The sequence below is a fragment of the Patagioenas fasciata genome, chromosome 10 (assembly GCF_037038585.1).
Source record: "Patagioenas fasciata isolate bPatFas1 chromosome 10, bPatFas1.hap1, whole genome shotgun sequence".
Taxonomy (NCBI): Eukaryota; Metazoa; Chordata; class Aves; order Columbiformes; family Columbidae; genus Patagioenas; species Patagioenas fasciata.
Window position 1 is genome coordinate 18,849,019 of NC_092529.1, and position 16,029 is coordinate 18,865,047.

The 16,029-nt window shown below is 41.6% G+C and overlaps 1 protein-coding gene across 30 annotated transcripts in view; it reads left to right on the forward strand.

Moving 5' to 3' along the window:
- Window positions 1-16,029, forward strand: part of MAGI1 (membrane associated guanylate kinase, WW and PDZ domain containing 1) — a 343,515-nt gene that overhangs the window by 266,548 nt on the left and 60,938 nt on the right. For 17 of the 30 annotated variants that reach the window (XM_065845232.2, XM_065845234.2, XM_065845235.2 and 14 more), the window contains exons 5-9: window positions 1,711-1,921; window positions 5,410-5,492; window positions 8,731-8,769; window positions 13,471-13,528; window positions 15,469-15,557. In XM_065845232.2, coding sequence (XP_065701304.1) covers window positions 1,711-1,921; window positions 5,410-5,492; window positions 8,731-8,769; window positions 13,471-13,528; window positions 15,469-15,557 — 480 coding nt within the window. The remainder of the gene's footprint in view (window positions 1-1,710; window positions 1,922-5,409; window positions 5,493-8,730; window positions 8,770-13,470; window positions 13,529-15,468; window positions 15,558-16,029) is intronic. The other 13 variants (XM_065845249.2, XM_065845251.2, XM_065845244.2 and 10 more) reach the window with 2 other exon arrangements.

Sequence of the window (16,029 nt, forward strand, 5' to 3'; positions counted from 1 at the left end):
TTTCTCACATGTTGTGACATGGTGACAACCTCAGCCCTTGTTACAGGATCTGATTTTGGGAGGAAATTGATGGGAGATACTGTTTGACCTCCTTGCTGTCGGTCTCAGTCTGGTGCCCCTGAACTGACTCCACCATCATTTCTGTTCCTTGTTTTCCTTCACAAGATGAAATACTTGAAGGTGCAGATCATTTGTCACGACGTTATCACACCTCCATTAAATGGGCACAGAATCAAGAAAAGAGTTATTTCTCGTATACCAAAGTGATTCCTTATGCTTATTTCACATGTAAGTGTGCTAGCCACACTAACGTGCTCCTGCTTCCTTAGAAGATGTCTTGATGACTTGTGTTTTCCAGACTTTGACATGTTTACACTCGCAGTCTTAAGCTGGCGATGATTCATTCATGCTTCTTTATCTTGTCAGCTTCTACCTAAAAATATCGAACACCAGGAAGGCTAGAAAGCAGGCAGCTAACAGTAGTGGTACAGTCTAGCTCTTTTTTTTTTTCCTTTTTTTCCCAGTTTGTTGTTTTCAGTATCTTGCCTTCTTGTAAAGGCAGCACACAGACAAGACACAGAGCAGGAGCTGCAGTTAATGCCTCCCCAGAAACCAAGGCTGTGGACTGTCAGTTGAGGATATCAACAGCCTCCAGTCTGGAGAATGAGATGAGGTTTTGGCTGGGAAGCCCGTTCAGTCCCGCTGCTTGAGGACACGGCATAGGGTGACACTGATCTCTGTGTCTTCCGCTTGGCGCGTTGCCTGCAACATGTACTGGAGACTGGTGGTGCCAGGTGATTTGGAAACACTGCCATGAATTTTCAAAACCTTCGAGAACCGAAGAGAGAAAATTCCTTTGGTAGACACAAGGGTAGTTTTAGAATTTGTCTGGTGTTGTCAAAACCTCCCTGTGAAGGAGTTAGGGGCACAAACATGGTTTGTGGAGAGCATTTACTGTGATTAGGGGTGCAGGGAATGAGCAGCAGTGTTGAATGGATACAGCTCAAAACTGCATGGATATAAGCATCAGAAATGTTTCCTTAGAGGCAGAAGGGCCAGATAAATCATAAAATACTCCTGAGTGAAGGATACAGTGATGAGCCATGGAATAAGCCTCCTCAGACAGGTAGGACAGGCAATAGTAAGCAGCAACATGTGGACACATGATGCAGTGCTGGCATCCATTTCAATTTTTAATTAAAAAAATGCACTGTGTTAAAGTCATTCACCATTAGCTTCTTGAGTCTGAGCCTCTGGCTACCTTCTCCGCTTGCAAAAATCTCCCTTTTTGATCATTCTTCAAACAGGAAATTTCGTTCTCCTAATCCCTGTCCCACAATAGGCACTGCGGGAGTCAACCTGTAAGCCTGCTCAGAATTCCATTGAACTCATCTACATCAGTGAGCCCTGGCCCCAGCCAGCCTGGAGCACTTTGGTACCTCAGCAGGTCCTATTAGAGCAAGCACAGTAGCTGTTCACAGCTCCTGATCCGTGCTGGCGAGGGTCTGGCTGGCAGAGCGTGTGTGGGCAGAGCAAGCTCATCCCTGCTGGAGAAAGGACAGCAGAGTCCCTGCCCTCGGTTCATCTGTTGCTGTGTCTGGTGAATTAAAAACCAAGGAGAGGAAAACTGTAAGGGTGAATCCAGAGAAGCAAATGGGAGGAGAAAAAGTCTGATTTTCAATTTTATTTGTGCTTTTGTTTATTCTGCAGCAGAGTCTGGTGACCAAGACGAGCATAATACACATATCGTAAGGGAGACAGCCCCACCGTCCGCGATTGATAGCCACATCAACGTTCCCACCACGGAACCATCTCAGAACCTCCCTCAATACCTACCTCCTTCTGCCGAGGATAACCTAGGTCCTCTGCCAGAAAACTGGGAGATGGCCTACACCGAGAACGGAGAAGTCTATTTTATAGAGTAAAGCACATTTTTGTTGTCCTAGTTCCTTCTCTCCCTCTCTCTGGGCATAAGTAAACCTCCATGGATGCATTTTGTGTGTGTATTAAATATATAGTGTATACAGTTATGTTGCAGAGCTGTAAGTTCTTTACTGCTTGTGAAGGGGTTTTGCATTTCTGGATTGGATTAGCATCCAAATTACTCCTGAGTTCAAAGGCAGGTGGAATTGCTCGATTTATGAGGGTAGTCACAAAAACAACAGACACTTATAAAATATGGACCAGTTGTTTTCACAGGTGGAATGAAAGCTCGTAATTAAAAGGGCTGAGACTTCATTTCTGGAGCTGGCCTCTGTGCATAATGCAGCAGAGAGAATTCCTCTGGTCATGTGCTCAGGCAGCAGCAGAGCTAAGGAATGGAATTTGTGTGTTGTCTTCTCTGTCAGAGCAAATGGGCCAAGTGTGTTAACATGCTCCAGTGGTTTGCAGAAGGCATAGCTCAGTGCCAACCAGGCACAGTAAGTTTGGAAAAGCAAGAAGGACCTCGTGCTCTGCAGTCTTTGCCTGAGCACTGAGTGCTGTCAGCAGTTTTATGATGATATTGATTTTTTTTCATGCCATAAATAATAGTCTCTAATTATACTTGTCTGGATTTATTGAGGTAGGAGTGACTTATAAAATGGGACCTGTTAGTGAAAGAGATTTTTTGCACAGAGTTTAGATAGACATTAAAATTCAATTAGCTTATGAAACTCAAGCCTTTAGCTGTCCAAATAGAGGAAAGTGGGGAAGTATTGATTTTGGATTTGATGGTCTGTTTAATGTGGTCTTGGAAATGGAGATTCTCTGTGCACCAGAAGCCAGTGGCCAGTTAGTACAAAAGAATCCCCTCTGCTAATGCTCCCTCTGGTTCTCCAGAGAGTTGTGCTGGAGTAGGGCACTAAGGGGAGCAGTCCCACTCCATCATCAGGAGAGGGGACTTCTGGACACAGACAAGGAAAGGTTCATCAGAACAGGTTTTGCCTTGGCTACAATGTCAGGATACACGTCAGAAAAGAGTGCCAGAAGATCTGAGGAGTGACTGAGAGCACTGCAGCAGCTCTTCACCAGCTGGGAGAGGGCTGCTGTAAAAAAGGCCATTTTCCAGGACGCTCTCAATTACCTGAAGTGGCTTCACCAAACCCCTGGTGTGAGCCAAAGTCTAGAAGGCACAATGCAAATTCTCATCAGCTGCATATCAGATGAAACTGAAATGTGTTAATTATCCCAAACATGGTATTCTACCCCTCATTATTATTCTCAGGGTGCCTCATTCTTTGCTGTACTTTCTGGCTTTAATGTATATAACACAGCTTGTGTAATAGCCCACCCAGCCTACCATTTCCCCCCCTGCAGCAGGACAGATGATGAGCTCTAAATGCTGCCCAAGCAGCTGGTTGTTCCCTTCTTTTCCTTCCATGGGCGCCTGCTGTCCATCCTTACAGGTGCTACAGCAAGGGCTTCTGCTGCTGCCGCTAATGTCCCCAAAACCCATCCCCATCACTGCTGTAGTCTCTGTGTGGATGTGCTCTCTTAGCAGTGCAGGATTGTAGCACCTTAAATAATTTGTTAGACCTTTTGCAGGAGAATCATATATGTGGTGGAAAAATGTAACCTGCATACACGACTTGTCTGTCTGGCATGGAAATCTAGTGACACATCAACTGCTTCCTTCCCTGTCGTGCAGACTGACCATTTTGACAATACATCCGCACAAGGAGTGATTTTGTGTGAGAACGTGTTAGTGTGGATGCAGCACTGAATGACTGCAGTTCTATTAATTCTAAGGACACCCTGAGCCTACAAACAATTTAGTTTGATTTGTATCAAATTAAGAGAGCAGCTAATGAGCTGTGTGGACCCAAGCTGGCTCAGATGTCTGTACCATCATCTACAGCACTTTGGGTTATCAAAGCAGGGTGCTGAAGGGAACAGCGTGGGAACATCTCAGCTGCTTGCACAGAACCAGCATAGCTCCAGTGGGACCAGAGCTGCATGTCGGATAACCCATCCTGATGGCTTGTAGCTGAAGTAATTTGGCTCTCAAGATGTGTTTTCTGGTGCTTTAATTGGGTTTTTCATTACCCAAAGTACCCCAGTCCCTCGTTACCCTGCATGTAGATGTATGTGTGTTACAGATCTAACACGATTCTGTCCCTCTGAGTGTGTGATCTGAAAGGTGTTCAGCTAAATTTTCTGTGCCTCAGCAAACCACGCTGTTGTGAGCCTTTGGCGAGCCAGACAAAGTCGCACAAAATATGCAAATATTTCATTGCGGTCCTCTCACTGCCCTATTTCTCAGCCAGACTACAGACTTTCTTATTTACAAGTTGGCAGAACCCCTCTGTTTTATTACTGTTAATTTGCCTGACTTGCTATATTTCTGCTGTTCAGTTTTCTAGTTGGTGATTAATTGCTCTGAAGTGTACAAAAGGATTAAATGCGTTTGCTCATTCTGCCTTGGGAGAGCTGGATAGCAGGATGTGTTAAAACAAGACTGTTTTATTTACACGCTCAGATCCTAAGAGCAGGGCAGTCCCCTATTCTTGCAATAAAATACAAGTTTGCTGGTCAGTTGTTAGTTCCTCAGGGATCATAGCCCTCATTACAGCATTTCCAGCTTCATGAGACTGTTGTGAGGCTAAGGTTAAGTTCGTAAACCTCTCTGAGACCTTGAAGGGAAAGTAAATAGCATTACTACTGTTAAGCAGTGTTAAAGGCTAAGCTAGATAAATGATACCTCAGGGACTGGAGGGCTATCTTTGTGGGTTATATCTGGGATGACATCAGGCTGTAGAAGAGGCATTATATTACAAGATTGTCTCTGTATGCAAATGAAATGATGGGAGAATAGTTTATAGAAAATGTATTTGAAGCCTATTTGCTATGCAGCTTTCACCTCTGGGACTGACATCGCAATACTGTCAGGGGACTTGTAGAAAGGAAGAGTTGAAAGAAAAGCCGTTCAACTTCCATCAAAGGCTTTGACAGAACAATTTTATTTGTGTAATTAAAAAGTTTTCACTGGAAATGTTGTTTTTGACTAATGCTAGAGTCAAACCTAGACAAATGTCAGAGGTCTTTTGCAGGAACAAAGATCGCTGCATGGCTTAGGAACAAAGGGAAAATTCTGTCTTTTCTTTAGGAGGCAAATGACACAGACACAGGTCCTGGAATTAAGAAACAAACCACCAAAAGCAGAAGTTTGGAAATTAATATTATAATATTGCAGCTTTCACATGCATTCTTCCAGTCAGGAATGTTGTTGTATATATTTTCACTTTTCACCTTTGTGTTTTCAATTCCAAGATTCTTGTGATTTGCAAAACATCAAAATGTAATGTTTCTTCTGAAGCCAGAGTATGCCTTCAGGTCTGTTGAATGGTAACGAGGGTATATACTTTTATGTCACTGATACTTCAGCTCTGGTTTATTAACAAAGGTCATATTTCCATTTTTGGTTTCCAGCCATAACACAAAAACAACATCTTGGCTAGATCCACGGTGCCTGAACAAACAGCAGAAGCCTCTAGAAGAATGTGAAGATGATGGTAAGAGACTGCAAGTATTGAAATAATAGTGTGTTTGGTCCATTTCTAGGTGGCTTTCTTCCTTTTCCCTTTTCCAATAATCTGTGTTAGAAATACTTAAAAATAATAATAATAAAAAAGTAAGGGCACAGAGACAATATCCATCATGTTGCTGTAAAATCACTGTCTGTGTATGTAAGATAGCCACTGAGATGGCAGATCATTTAATAAAGATCGAAGAGGTGCTAGAAGTAAGAGACCTCTGTTTTTGCAAAGGCTTTTGCATAGTCACTGATGCTGAAGAAGACTCAAAGCTTTCTAACATGTTTGTTCCTTGGATGGCTGTGTAGGAGGAAAGTGACTGAGTCTCTGCTCCGTTGTGTTAAACATCAACCACCCGCTTTACATGAATTGAAAGAGTTATGTTGTTGTTTCCTTGTTTGAGCAGAAATAACTCAATTGCTTCACTTCTGCAGTTAAATTCTGACAGTCCACTTAGTGTTATGATTGCTGAAAACAAATTCTGTTTGAAAGTGTACATTTTTGCCACAGAAAATGTACACTGATGTAATTTTGTATTCCTTGAGATGTTGGAAATGCAAGCCACTGTCCAATTTAGAGCAGCCAAATGCAGGACTGTTAAAAGAGGTTCATTCCCTGCATCCTTTAGGAGGTGCTGAAAGAAAAAGGGAACCATGATGAAGATAACTTAAATATTTGGGAAAACCTGTGTGGAAATTTTGGTCTACTGACCAGGAAATGTGATGACATTCTAATGCGTAATTTTGGCTAGTACAATGCTATAATGCTAGACAAATCTTAAAAATGGAAGGGTTTATTTGTCAGTGTTGGTGCTGTAAAATTAGTTTTCATAATATAATTAACCTCCTACTGGTGTGAGTCAGCTCAATAAGAACTGTGGTTTTAGTATTTTGGAAAATAACCGACTCAATCCCCTTTTACTGGCAGGTTCAAACCGGGGCTCCAAAACTGCTGTTACTATTTTTGTGCGTGCAGTTTTTCAACCTCCGCTTCCTTTTGCGCGTGAGATTTTGCAGGATGTGAGAATTTTCCTGTGCAGCTTTTGCTGCCATGATGAAGCAGCTCACCAGCTTCCTAGTGCATAATGCAGCATATCCCAACCCGCAAGGATGTGCAAAGACCAGGCAAAATCCAGAGCACACCCAGCCGGTGCCTGCTTCGGATCCCTAGCAACTAGCATCTTCTGTCAGCGAGTGAGCAGAGGGAGCTGGATTAATGAAGGCCTTGCTCTGCGCCTAAAAAGGGATATGTCAGTGGGTAATCAAAACTGGAAGGAAATCAAATAATAGTGTGTGCAGGCAAAGCTCCCTCCTCCTTGCAGTTAAGCATTGCTGGCAATTTAGAGAGGGGATTGCTAAGCCTCAGCACAAGCTTTCCTCTTGCAGAAGAGGGTAGTTATCGCTAAAACACAACTTGGCTTTCACTACCAGCAAGACTCCCACTATGCCAGTAGCCCCGATGATGCCAACAAGGGTCACTCTGCTCTGGGCCAGGGCACAGAGCAGTGGCAGGATGAGTCAAGAGGGGGTGGCTGAGCTCCTCCATCAAGCAGCCATAAGCCTCCTTGAAGAAGGGAGAGTCTTTCAAACCTCATGTACCGTTAGCAATTCTAAAACAAGCCTTGGGGTAATTTATGTAATTGGAATTAGAAACATACAGTTGGGTAATTTTTTTGTATTTGATTAAGTTGATAATTTTACAGAGCAGTGGCATTTTTGTTTATCAGGTCCTTAATATCAGCTAATTTCATCTTCCCCCACACCTCTTCACTTCATTCACCAAGTTGCTCATTAATGAATATTTTTAACATTCGGTAGTTAAATCAATTGCTTCGTAGCTACAGCTGTGCACTGCACTGTTTTGCTTGGCTGCTCTGATCTTGCTTTGCAGATAAAAATAATTGTATTTTAGAAAACAGTGGGAGTACAAAGAAGAGAGAAGGCTATTTTTATTGCATTATAGTTGCTGGACGTTTTTGGCAAGGCACACTGTTGGGAGTATTTCTACTGCAGTCGGTGGGACTCTTCCTCTGTTTTCTTTGGGGCGTGTGTGCGCACTTGAGTTTTCAGGCTGATCCCATCCTGTTTGTGGCTGTTACGAATGTTAGGTGTCATTTCAGATTTGTTTGGGTGCAGTTGCCTTGTGTTATTTCTTCATCAGGATACATGTCCCTAACATGGTTTTGGTTGTTTGCAGTTGTTTAGGGTATCAAAGGAAATTGCAATTCATATTTCATGCCAGTGATCCTTAACAACTTCTTTGGTAGAATATATTGTGAACACGTTGTGGAACTGGTTTTTTAGGTGTCCAAATTTTCAAAATAAATACTGTGACACTACATCTTCCGTTTGCTTCTATCATTCACTGCTGTGGTTTATACTTTACTGTATTAAGTCCAAGACTGTTTTTACCATCTTTGCTCTGGTTTTGTCATAATCTTTCATTTTCAGACTGCATTATTATTGTTTATAGGCTAAGAAATACTTTAATCATTTGTGTCACCGTTAACTTATGAATATGGACCAGATAATGATAAACTGAGCAACAGTGAATATTGATGGCTTTGTGTGTTTGAAAAATTATGTGATCTTTGTCCCAGGTGCCCCACTAAAACTGGTGCATTCCTGTATATGCCTCACCGGTACATCTGGACTTCAGTGTGGGCCTGTACCTCCAGCTAAACAAGGCACTTCGCTTCGTGTCTGTGTTAAATCATCTGAGTAGTACGGCAAAGTCAATTGGACCTTGTACGCACATAAATTTAGGTACTTTCTTGAAAACCTTGCTACATTAGTTCTTATTTAGATGCAAGGTTTTCCTCTCAGATTTCTTCATTAGTATTCAGGTCTAACCTTCTGATGGATCCATGTGTCGACAGAGTGGATTGCGAAGGTTGGACCGTGCAGATCTGAGGGAGAAAGCAAAGCTTCATTACAGTGAGACAACACAAATGTATTACTTGGCCATACCAAACTGTGGCATGCAAGTAGTAAATTGCTACAGATACTTTGAGAATGCAAGAAACAGTTATTTCATTATCTACATCAGATCCATCAATATTCAGATCACTAAAGTGCAATAAATGGAAATCTTGGGCATCGTCTGTAGATAATTGGTGCCAGTTCTGCTGTTTACTTTAGGGATTTTCTTGCTTGGTGCTGGTATCTGAAATTTTCTTTTAATTTTTTCTGTCTCATTTACTGCTCTTCCCTTGGAGAAGAAGGGGTACACACGGAGGAACTGGACAGTGAACTAGGTAAATCATCCATCTCTCATTTTGATGTTTGACTTCAACTGCACTGTTTTAAGCTTTTACTTACTTTCTCCTTTGTATCATTTTGCATCTTTCAGTTTCTTTATTTCAACAAGCCTAATTTATTAGCAAAATCTCCCTAGCATACAAAGCATTAATCTTCCCCTGGTTTCAAATCTACAGTGTTTTTCTTACTGATTCAGAGTTTGTAGAAAGTGGGAGGGCCTTAATCTTGCAAAGTTTATTCAACGTTGCTTCCTCCAGGACCCTGCTGAAATCAGGGGTTCTCCCGTTGGCATCACTGGCTCCAGGAAAATCTTACAGATGCCAAAGCTGGAATAGAGTAGCTAATGATGCTTTTTCACTGGGGCTAAAGACATTTCCCAGACAAGAGAAGAGTGATTCAGAAAGTTTAAGTATTGCACAGGATGCTTCTGCTGAGCTTGTGAATGAAACAGCTGAAAATTTTCTCTCAGTAGGTGATTTTATAAACAGATGATTTTCAATGATGTGGTACGCTTTTATTTCTGCATCTTTTTGTGAAGAATGCTGTCTTGATATCTAATCTCAGTGGTGCTCATTCTGTTTATACTGATGGTGGAGGTAGTTGTTATTTCTATTCAGCTATGCTCTAGTGCATTTGGAAAGCTGAAAGGCATAAAAGATTGCATAGGATTTTATTTCCACTAGGTCTGTTATTGCTTTTAAAAAGGACTGTATTTACGGTTTATAGTTCTGCGCACTGGAGGATTATTGTATTACCAGAGAATTAACCTCTGGTTTCTGTAATGACTTGCAAGTAAGTGTATTCTGCTTCTGTGTGATTGATACGGCCTCAGCAGCCAGCAGCTATTGAGTGGACTTTTAGCACTACTCCAGGAACTGATCTTCTGGATAATATGCCTGGAATAATGTTGGAGACCTAACTACTTTTAGTGCAAGAATTTGAAAGAGATGACAGTTGTAAGAAAAATGCAGTCACTGTAGTGGTACATTAGCATTATGCTCAGCTCATACAAATAATCAGCAGCAGACTGAGTAACAGAAGTAGGTGGATGCACACCAACCACCTGCTAAGATTTTTCAGGGCAGTCTTCACAAAGGGTGACTTAAAACAAGCTGGGGGGAAAAAAGGCAAATTTAGAGGCACTAATGAAATGGAAATGTTCCCTTTTTTCAGTGTGATGTCAGGATCTAGTGCAAGAGAAGAGCTGAAAAGATAGATGCAGGGAAACTCATTAATTGATAAGCCTGATCCCAGTTCTGCAGGTACTTACATACACAAGTGTTTTGCTCAAACATCATGAGATATACGCTTTCTTTTAATGCAGATAAGCGTTACTGAGCTCATAGCCCATCAATTTACTGTTGAGATTCGCAAATGTTGCAGTGTAAAGAAAGACCTTTTCAAATCCCTTGGTTGGCTACAGCAGCGTTAGGGAGGGGGCATGAAAACATGTGGCCTATTCACTAACATTACTCGTGATTAATACAAACTGGTTGGCACCAGATATTTAGCAGCTGAGCTTGTCAACAGTTTCTGTTTAAATACGACAAAAAACTTGAAGCACTTGCACAACTACTTATTTTCAAAAGAGGGAGGCTGAATATGGAGTAATAAGTCACGGAAAGTTGTACAAAAGGACACAAAAATTGAAAGTTTAGAGTAGAATTGGGCATACGTTTGGTCAGATTCTCCTGGCCTCACAGGGAGCAACAAGAGCAGAGTATACTGAGGTCATCTCCAGCTCCTTTAGTGATAAGTGAGTGCAACTAAAATACCTGGTAGCTGGAGAAATTGTATTTTAGGAATCCATCCATCCCCTCTGTAGGGCAGGATACTAAGCAGGGGCATCTCAGTAGGAATCCAAGTATTTACCCCAGATTTTAAAGTGTAAAACCGGATATTCATCCACTGAATTTACCTGCTGACAAATGCTCTGAGACTGCAGAGTGCTGCATGGGTGCACCAAAAGAAAAACCATACGGCTCACTCAGGCTCCTAAGCCTGAGCAAAATATTCTTGAAAACCTTGTATTTGTGATAAAATCGGATGCTCTTGGCCATCTTTAGTCTGGCAGGAGAGGCAGAAAGGGAGATGAATAATTTAAAGCTGTTAAGAAGCTTGACTGTGAAACATGGCTGTTTTAGAGAACTTTCCGAGGCTTTTAGAAGTCTGAAAGCACATTTATGTAGTCAATTAGTAATGTATTGAAAGCCACAGTTTTGTGCATTGTTACTTCCGAAAAGACAGAGATGTGTTCCTCAAATGGAAAGCTGCAGAGATAGAAAACTGGAAACATTCTGGCACAATACTATTTTTGGGGGTTAAGGAAAGTGCTGGTTTTCTGACCTGTGAAAGTTCTTTAAAAAGGTGTAATACCAAAACATTTTGTGAACAGAATAAAAGAAAAAATTAAACTTTAAAAATAGAAAACACTTAATAGTCCAAAATAGACAGAAGATATTTAGTGGGGAAAAAAAAATCGAAAACTTGTTTTAAGGCATTTGTGCATTACTTCGCCCTTCCCTCATTCACTCTTTATTTTTCTTCCACCCCCAGCTCGGTCTCTTTACCATTCTACTTTCACCATAGTGCAAAGAATTAGGTGGCTGCCACAACGTGTGATTTTCCTGATTGCGTGCTAGGTCTTAATTTAATTGCACTGAAACTCTTTAAGCCAGTCCCACAGTGTTTTCACCATATGGGACTCCTTTGCAAAACTGAGAGTTCCCTTTGCAAAAAGACTTTCAAGATTGGCCTTTAACACACACTTTTGCACGTTGTAAAGGAATATCTGTTTCTGAAGCGTTCATTTCAGATCAGTCTGTTGATAAAATTGTGGAGTGTTTTCATGCCCAAAAGTTAGCACTGGCTTGCATTTAATTGCTTATGTCTCAAGGAATCCAAAGATGTTAAACCCACTAAGGATAAAATAGTTATAAGATGGAAAACCTGCCTTATATCTGCAAATAAGGGACATGTGGAGCAAAAACCATGAAAATGGATTTTCTCTGATCTCCAGCCAATTCTGAACACAAACATAAACTTTGAGTAATTAGTCCATGTGTGTTTGTATAGATTCTGTTCATCCTCAGTCTGGAGATATTTCTATCCTTATGGCAACATAGCTGAAGTCTATAAATGCAGAACTAGACAGATACATTTATTCTAATTAATGGGCCATTGTTGATTGCCAGTGCTCAGCAATTGATGCCATTAATAATAATAAAAAAATCTTTGCATTTAATAATAAACAAACAGATTTTTTACTATCAGTCTTGTCAATTTAGTGATAAATTTTGAAGAATTATTTTGCATGGAGTATTTGAATTTATGTTATCTGACTATATATATATATATATATATTTTTAATTTAAATGAATGTACATTCTCTGTGGAACCACACTTGCACAGTCCTTAGCATGGTGGAGCCCTCTTTAGAGCTGATTCACAGTCTTGCACAAACACACCACTCTGTATTGTTAGTAGGATGATTATTTCAGTACCCACAGCCAACAGGAACATTGTGTTTGAATGAGTGGGACAAGGATCAGGACCTTAAGTAATACATACAGCTTTAATAACCCTCAGTTGGATGCTGAAGTGATTTTATTACATTCGCTAATTATAGTTAAAGTACCATGTGCAGCCTAGAAAATCAACAGGAACAAAAGTGGATACATTTCCAAATGTTAATTTCATCTTCGGAACCGTTTTTTGTTAATTATGCTAATTAAAAAAGGAAATCTTTGTTACATGTGATTATGGCAACATGTGTTTTTACATTAAGTGCTATGCTTTGAAATACATCTGTGTGTGCCAGCCCCACTTGGGTGGATTCCATATGCCAAGCATGTACATTAAATTCACTTTGTCCTGTTTCAAGATGTGCTTTTGCATTGAGCTTGTGACTGAGCAATGCAGTGTAAATCCCTAAGAAAGGAGTAAAGAAACCCCACTTTTCCAGGAGTGGTGTGCCTAAGAAGCTCAGTCCTGGCACAGGAGATGCAAGTGGTCTCTCTGTTAGTGTGCTACAGTTGCTGCCGTAATCTCACCCATCTTATCAGAGAATCTAGAATAGTTTGGGATGGAAGGGACCTTCAAAGGTCACCTAGTCCACCCACGTGCCATGAGCAGGGACATCTTCACCCAGATCAGGTTGCTCAGAGCCCCGTCCAGCCTGGCCTTGAATGTCTCCAGGGAAGGGGCATCCACCACCTCTCTGAGCAACCTGGGCCAGTGTTTCCAGTACCAGTACCCCCAAGTCCTTCTCCACAGGGCTGCTCCTCTTGGTGTTAAAATGCTGCTGGCTTGTTGCCTACATCAACAGCCACTGTGGTGCCTCCATCCAGGGCCACTCTGCCCATGGTGGTCAAACCAGGAGGGAAATTGAGGCACTCCAAGAAAAGAAATTTATTGATCATTTGTTTAATGTAAAAAGCAAATCTAAAATTGGCTGGCATAGACACCTTCCCACTGATTTGCTAATCCAGCACTGGTGGGACAGGCTATGATGTTGGTGCCGTGCTATGCCAGCCTTTAAAAGGAGGCTGTGATCATTCTGAAAAGTTTTCAGAGTGAATTCTGAGTTACTGATGAGTTTTGCATGCTGAGCAGGAGCAGCTACCTGTCAGAAACAAACAAACAAACAAACAAACAAAAACAATTGGAGTCTTCAGTAATGCTTTTTCTATTTGCAGAGTTGCCTGCTGGTTGGGAGAAAATTGAGGATCCCATATATGGTGTCTACTATGTAGAGTAAGTGCTGCTCTCTGATTCTGGTGTGCCTGTTGGGCAGAAGAAGGCTTTCCTCCGCAGCGGTCTGGGTGCTTTTCTGGTAGCATCTCATACCAAGGAGGAGGAGACCCTGGCCCCTGTACATGCTGGGGGATGCCATGGGGGCTGGGAGAGCAAACCCTGCCCTGCCATTCCCCATCGTCAGGTGGGCTCTGACAGCAGCACCCTCCCAGGTTGAGGTGGGCTCCGGGGATACAGGAGCACCCCTGGGTCTGGGTGTGCAGGAGCCCCAGCACATCACAAAATGCTTTTATCCAGAGAACATTAACAAGTGTGCAATTAACTGAGCTCCATCCCCTTTGTACAGTGCTATGGTCTAAATATGAGGGTGCAAAGCAGACCACCAATTTGGTTACAAATCAGAAAACACTTGAAAGGAGGAATGGATGAGCCAGTGTGACCGAACAGCCCTGGCGGAGGCTCTTGCATCAGGCTGTGTTGTTGTGAATAAAATTACAGATTTAATGGGATTCTCCCTGGAATTAGAACAACTTCTTCTTGATCTAGATGTCAGATCACTCCCTTGGGAAAGCAGACATCTGAGTTTTGTTTCATCACTGACCCCATAAAATGAATTTTTAATTATGTGTATACTCCTGTCTAGTAGGATGGCTTATGATAGCCCTCAGAATAGACATGGAACACAGCTTCTGTCTGCTTTGGCTCATTTCTGACCCTGCCATCCATGCCTAGGGAAACAAGGTTAGCAAACTGTGTAATTAAGGCTTGACATTTATTTACCAAAGACATCAAGAATATTTTTCAACTATTAAATGCCGTGCCAAGAGATCTTCATAGCATTTTTTTCTGTCACTTTATATATACATGTCTGTTGGTTTTGTGGCACTCCTTAGTGATGAAATTAAATAGAAAAGTAACAGCAATGAGACATAAGTTTATTTTACTTGCTATCTATAATCTAGCGAGATGGTTATAATTTGAGTGTTTGTCTCTGTCCCTTCCAATTCAGGCACTCTATTATTGCATAATAGTTTTATTGAAACAACGGTATCATGAAAAAGTTTAGATCATTTTTAAAGTAGTTATCATTTTTTTCTTGACTTTCTGAAGATATCTTGAAATTGAAAATCATTTACAGAACTCGTTAGCTCATTGGTTTTTGATTGGTGCCACCACGCTGGCACCTGTGCCTGGTGACTGGTGACCATCCTTTGCTTTTATAGAATGGTTAATCCTCTGCAGAGTGCATGGCTTGTCTGCCATGTTTGGGCCTGGACTGCCTTTTTTCCTTTTCTTGAGATTGGTAAGAGGTGTTAGCTCCAAATATCCCATACAGGTCAAAAGCTGCCAAGGAGGACAGCTGTAGTTTCATCAAACACTGCTTTCTGCTGGGAGTATCTACTGGTGGCTAATTCTGAGTATATTTTGATCTATTTGGAGCCCAGACTTTCAGTTCATAGCCTGCATCTGCACTGTTATTTTTAAGGTGCCCTTTTAGTGTGCATTGATCAGATAGCTGACAGATGTTACCAGTTGTTGGGTTTTGGTTTGTCTGTTGTTTTTATTTTAACTCCAGTGACCCAGGGAATGACTGCACCTCTAGGACTCTGATTAAAGCAGGGGTGATACAGGCTTCTCTTTTAAAATGCAATCAGACAGAGGGCCTTTTTTACTTTAATCTCATTTTTCCCAGATAAGTCATTATTTTAATGTGTTTGTAGGAATTAACCATTCCTACTCAACACATCATATCAATACTGGAATCTACTTGTTTTCCTGAATATTCTTTAAGGCACGACAAGGTGAGCCTTGCTCCACGTACACTGCTGTTGGGTTTGTTTGGCATTTTATTCTTTTCCCCAGAGCAGTTTCATACCTGGCTGTCATTCCTGCTTGTCACGTAAAGGGTTTCCTAATTTATTGCTCTCTTTCATCTCCAGCCACATCAACCGGAAGACACAGTATGAAAACCCAGTCATTGAAGCGAAGAGGAAGAAACAGCTTGAGCAGCAGCAACAGCCACCAGAAGGTTGGAACCATGGAGGGCCTGATGATCGGGGTTTTCATGAGGGAACGTGCCCTCCCTCACCTTGGCAGCACCATGACAATGTATTTGTCCTCTTTCTATGGCCTTAGCATTTATAGGCAAAAAGGCACACACAGGAAAGGTTGCATGCGCCCTCACATAAGATGCAGCAAAAGAGAAAATCTAAACCATATAACCACTTAAACATAGCAGTTTTCAACCCTCTTAAAGGAGAGAGGTTTTTCTCGTAATGTTCTTTATTTCTAGACAGTTTCTAGGCTTCCCAGAAGCAATTAAAACACGCGTTTTCCTCTTAAGTCTTCTCCGTCAAGTTACTCACTGTAGCTGGTGTTGTTGCACTGGGACTCATAGGCTATGGAAGGGATGAGGAGTTCACTTTTACACATGCACTGGAGAAACCCCTCTGCATGAGAGAATTCTTAACCCAAGACCTTTGGTTGTTGCCAAGCTCTAA